The following is a 5967-nucleotide window of genomic DNA, read 5'->3' on the forward strand; positions in this document are numbered from 1 at the left end:
TTTGAATATTTGGCACGACTTTGAGTGTAAAACACCTATGTACTCGCATGTAGTACGTAGTACACTCCTGTAACATTAGCCCTTGAAGCCTACTGTTACAGACACATCTCGACAATTAAATACATTAGAGTATTTACATCTATAACAGAAATATATATATATATATATATATATATATATATATATATATATATATATATATATATATATATATATATATATATATATGCAGAAACATGACATCAACTTGGATGAGCCGAACAGACATTAAGAGAGGCTCGTATGTCTGTATGGCTGCAGGAATAAGACTGCTTAAAATACTTTTCAACATTCAGCTTGTTATCACAAGTGTTGCTAGGAGACCGTGTCCTGCCTGGCGCCTGTCCATTCTGACAAGGCACAAATGAGTAATCATTCTACATTATTTAGATTAGTCCTGATAATTGAGACGTTTAACCTTGTAAAGAGGACTAATTAGGACGGCTCATCCAGGCTGGAGGGGACCATCTCACTGTCAGGCAACATAGCCATCCTTGGTATTTCCACGCGGAAGTGAAGACGTCGTCTCCCTCTGTCCACGGCCGCCAGTTGGGCACCATTAAATGGCGGACACCGAGACGACACAGAGTGCTCTTGTGTGGTTGGGTGGTCGGGCGGTCAACCCAGCCGGGCCCTCAGGAACGTTACCGACCGTTGATTTCCGTTGACTCCCAGCCGAGCCCCATTGGGGTGACCGGCCCTGGCCCTAGGGTGTGGATTTCCCATCACACGAAGAAAATATTTCCATACGAGTGGCAGGAAATCTGGAGCTGCTGCTGGTACACGCTGTCTCTCAGGCAGCAGTAGGTGTTCAGGCCACGGAAACTTTGGGAGGCCCACTGGATGTATAAGAGCGGAACTCGTCGTAGATGCGGGAATTATCAAGAGTGTCCATCCTACCCTCCATATAGGAGCAGAAGGAGAGAACGGCCTTCATGAAGTCATCCTCGCCGGTACGTGCCAGGAGGTCGCTCAGAGCACCATCAGGGTCGTGAAGGTCGTCAAACGACTGTAAAGCTGCATCCAAGGAGTCGTCTTGAGCGCTGGTCCAAGAAGCTTCGCTGGACGACCCAGTGGAAGATTTACGACCATCTGGGCTGCGTTCGGGGTAGAAGACAGCCTGGGAAGGCATACCGTGGGTTTGTACTCGCTCCATGACCAGACGGGCGCGGATCTTCTGTACTGCGTTGCCCATAGAGGTCTCTCAACCTGAAGGAAAAAAACAAACATTTTAACAACCCGAAACGCATAAAACAAAATTTGCAAATGAATCACAAAAGACAAAATAGTTAAGATTAGGGGGGCCCCTATAACTGGCACGTACAATATCAAGACCAATTCAACTGCATATTATAGCTGAGAAAACTGTAACTCCTTGAATAATCCCTTAGTGTGCATACAGAATACTAGTTTTTATAACACGTTACATTGATTCATAGGAAGTAAACACCGACACACATTATCGCAGTGTGATAGTGAGAATGGTAACTTTTGAGCCAGGGAAAAACAAAGGCACATCGACTTTAATGTGAATGTAAACGTGTCATATACTTGTACATTTAGCTTCACTGAAGAAAACAATATACTTCTCAAGTTACGTAATTTTGAAATCTAAGTGTCCTAGTAGTCAACGTCTAGCGATGTCTAGATTTCAGTTATATATGTATCCTTAATGACCCTTAACTGTACGAGAGTCATTAAGGCTGCATGCCACTAATTTACCATCGGTCAAGAATACTCTTAATACCAAACTCTCAGTGTATACACACTGAGAAACATACATCTCACTGTATTAATCTTGAAACTATTAATAACCTGTTATTATCCGCACACTGTGTGCCTAAATATGGTTAATTTAAGACCAGGACTTATAAGATCCTTCACGGCTTTGTTGGGTAATCCCAAGACAAATTATCTCCTTCAAGGACCCCAGTGGCAATAAGCCACTTTGGCTTTTCTTGGGTTATCCTAGTACGTAATTTACATATATGTTACTATGTATGATAATTTGTTAACCGTACTTATGTGTACTTGTACCTAAACAAACTTACTTACCTTATAACCATTATATATTTGTAACATTATAAACAGTACACAAAATACACAAAGATCATTCATATGTCTTAAGTCCAACCTGAGTAGAACTGTTTACAGAACCTACTGAATATTCACTGGACATTTTTATTATTGCTAGGAGAAAGCGGTGGACCTGTATGGGCTATGTAATACCTGGAGTATAGAGGGCAAGCAAGAGAATTCACTGCACAAATACATTTAGGTCTGTTTCACTGCACAAAATGCTGAAGCTATCACTGTCACAATCGTATGTCTAATGTAACCTGCAAAAAAATCTACATTTCACCAGAGTTAACTTCCCTCGCATCAGCTTTACAAATTAAAAAGTAAAAATTACAGTAAACAAAATTAATTCTACAAATGCGTGAATTCTGGGTAATTAAGTCATGCATTTTCTGTATACTGTACAACTATTGCAATAAATGGCCAGCACTTGAAATAACTTACAATTCTTAAGTTGGGAAAGCGTGTATCACACTCAAGTACGATGGTTAAAGTTCAAAGTTAATCCACAGAACTTGCGTCACAGCCTTGATAACGATAGGTACCTCGAGGTCACTGCACCAGGCACTTTCACTACACTGTCTCGCTGGGCTCTGCCACGGCGCGCCATCGACCCGCTTAATATAGCTTGGAGGCTGAAGGGGGCGGAGCTTATCCCTGGAGGCGGGGATAAGGAGCTGGGAATTCTTAGTAAATAGTATTGACTCATGTTTATAATCCTCTTTTATTTGGCGATTAAAAGGTCTTAATGACTTTATATGTCAAGCTTCCCTCTGGTGGCTTATATTCTCGCCACTAAGACGGGATTGAAATCAAAATATGCTTGATTTATGATTTGTTTATAGGAAACATGACAGTAGTCGAAGCTAGGAGAGTTAATGTGGATAGACAACATCCAAGATCAAGTCCTGAGTCCAGCCAGGACTCACATGTGTCAATGTCAGTCTAGCATACACTCTAACCTCCTCTCCTTTGTTAAGATTCGGATTTTTAACCTCGGAGGGTTAGCCAGCCAGGATAACAAAAGAAAGTCAGTATGTTACTGAGGACTGTCTGTCTTACTTCCGTTTTTTGCCATTGTGGTCCTTCAGTCTTAGACCCCCAGGATGCCACCCACACCAGTCCACTAACACTCAGGACTTTAGAGATCCATAGATATGTATTCCAGACATCGTTAAATCTCTCTCTCTCTCTCTCTCTCTCTCTCTCTCTCTCTCTCTCTCTCTCTCTCTCTCTGTATTTACACTCTACTGTCATCTGGAATGTTAAGTAAAGATTGTTCTCTTAAAATCCATAATTATACAAGTACATACTTTGCGCATGCAAGTGTTGTGAGTTGTTAATTTTTAACATATTTCCTACTTTCTGCATAGGTGTTTGGGCCATGTTACTTGCAAGGACCACGGTTCGTGTCCCAATCCATTCTTCTGACTCCCACCAGTGTGTGTGTAGAGAGAGAGAGAGAGAGAGAGAGAGAGAGAGAGAGAGAGAGAGAGAGAGAGAGAGAGAGAGAGAGAGAGAGAGAGAGAGAGAGAGAGAGAATTGCAGGCTCTACGCTATGTCTCCTCAGTGATTACCTTCATGGTAGATCTCTAAGAGTAGTTCTCAATGGAACGGAATCAGCAAGACATCCTATTGGGGCAAGTGTTCCACAAGGAAGCGTGCTGGGTCCACTGTTATGGAATGTCTACTTCAACGACCTTCTTCATCTCATCCCAGAATCACATGCATATGCAGACGACTGTACACTTGACATTCACTTATCCAAGAGAAGAAATGCCAGCTGCTCTAAGCTACATCAATCACACAGCTGAGAGCTGTATCAACTTGGGGGAAATAGATGGCAAGTAAAATTTGCTACCTGAGAAAACGCAAATGATGATCGTCTCCTAGGCACCACGATGGTAATGCTGGGGCAGTAGTAAGGATGAATGGGAGGGTGTTGGCACCTGGAGAAGAAGTTGATATCCTTGGGGTGAAATTTGACTCCAAACTAACCATGAAGAACCATGTTGTAAATCTTGCAAACAAGGCAGCCAGGAAGTTTACAGCACTTCGCCGAATCTCGCATCTGCTTGACAGTAGGGGTTGCAAGATCCTGTACGAGGTACAAGTACGCTCACACCTTGAGTATGCTCCACTTTCTTTGTTTGCCTGCCCCCCATTCTCATCTGAGACTGCTTGACAGAGTAGAGAACAGAGCAAGACGTCTCATCTCTCGCCTGGACCCATCCTGGATAGATCTGTCATTTCAGCAGAGCCTTCAACATAGGAGGGATGTGGGTGGCCTTACTGTTATGTACAAGGCCAATATTGTCAAAATACCACACTTGGATCCACTTCGAGGACAGCGTGAAACAAGCTTTTATGCCACAAGACGGGCAGAAAGCAGCAACTTCACTCTGGCTGTACCCTTCTCCAGAACATCACTCCATCTGAGATCATACATACCCAGGATGACTCGAGTATGGAACACATTTGTACAGCATAATGATGTCAACGAGATAAAGTCAGTTGATCAAATGAAAATGCTGGCCCCACAGATGGCTCCAACTTCATCCTGTTCCCTACTTGTATGTCTCATAACAATAAAAATGCTTTCAAATGAGCTGATGTAGGTAACAGCTCTTAGCTTGCCAATAAAGTTAGGAATCCTTAACCTGTAAATAGCTTGTCAATAAAGTTAGGGATCCTTAACCTTGTCAAACCCTGTGTAAAAAAAAGAGAGGAAGAGAGAGAGGAAGAGAGAGGAAGAGAGAGGAAGAGAGAGGAAGAGAGAGAGAGAGAGAGAGAGAGAGAGAGAGAGAGAGAGAGAGAGAGAGAGAGAGAGAGAGAGAAAGTGAGTCAGTCATACGTAGCGGATGCTATGACACGAGGAAGTCGATAAGACAATCAGGGGGAAACGAAAGGGACGATGGGAGGAGGACAGAAGGATGAGGGGAGGATAGGAGGATGATGGGGGGATAGGAGGACGATGAGAGGATAGGAGGATGATGGGAGGATAGGAGGATGATGAGAGGATAGGAGGATGATGGGAGGATAGGAGGATGAGGGGAGGATAGGAGGATGATGAGAGGATAGGAGGATGATGGGAGGATAGGAGGATGATGGGAGGATAGGAGGATGATGGGATGATAGGAGGATGATGGGAGGATAGGAGGATGAGGGGAGGATAGGAGGATGATGGGAGGATAGGAGGATGATGGGAGGATAGGAGGATGGGGAGGGGGAGGAGGAGACAAAAATAAAAGGATAGAGATAGAAAAGTGATGAACCAGAGGAAACAGTGCAGGTGAAGCTGTTATAGTTAAGTGGAAGACTGACATGATGGACTGGTAGACTGACATGATGGACTGGTAGACTGACATGATGGACTGGTAGACTGACATGATGGACTGGTAGACTGACATGATGGACTGGTAGACTGACATGATGGACTGGTAGACTGACATGATGGACTGGTAGACTGACATGATGGACTGGTAGACTGACATGATGGACTGGTAGACTGATATGATGGACTGGTAGACTGACATGATGGACTGGTAGACTGACATGATGGACTGGTAGACTGACATGATGGACTGGCAGACTGACATGATGGACTGGTAGACTGACATGATGGACTGGTAGACTGACATGATGGACTGGTAGACTGACATGATGGACTGGTAGACTGACATGATGGACTGGTAGACTGACATGATGGACTGGTAGACTGACATGATGGACTGGACTGACATGATGGACTGGTAGACTGATGACTGGTAGACTGACATGATGGATTGGTAGACTGACATGATGGACTGGTAGACTGACATGATGGACTGGTAGACTGACATGATGGAC

At 43.7% G+C, this 5967-nt stretch overlaps 1 protein-coding gene across 1 annotated transcript; it reads right to left on the reverse strand.

Moving 5' to 3' along the window:
• Positions 1-767: 767 nt before the first annotated feature.
• Positions 768-2705, reverse strand: LOC138854584 (uncharacterized). Its single transcript, XM_070098589.1, has 2 exons — positions 2563-2705; positions 768-1248 (listed from the first exon to the last, which is right to left on the reverse strand). The coding sequence occupies exon 2, from the start codon at positions 1232-1234 to the stop codon at positions 851-853; it is 384 nt and encodes a 127-aa protein (XP_069954690.1). The 5' UTR covers positions 1235-1248; positions 2563-2705; the 3' UTR covers positions 768-850.
• Between the last annotated feature and the right edge of the window lie 3262 nt (positions 2706-5967).

This window comes from Cherax quadricarinatus, chromosome 63 (assembly GCF_038502225.1).
Source record: "Cherax quadricarinatus isolate ZL_2023a chromosome 63, ASM3850222v1, whole genome shotgun sequence".
Classification (NCBI taxonomy): Eukaryota; Metazoa; Arthropoda; class Malacostraca; order Decapoda; family Parastacidae; genus Cherax; species Cherax quadricarinatus.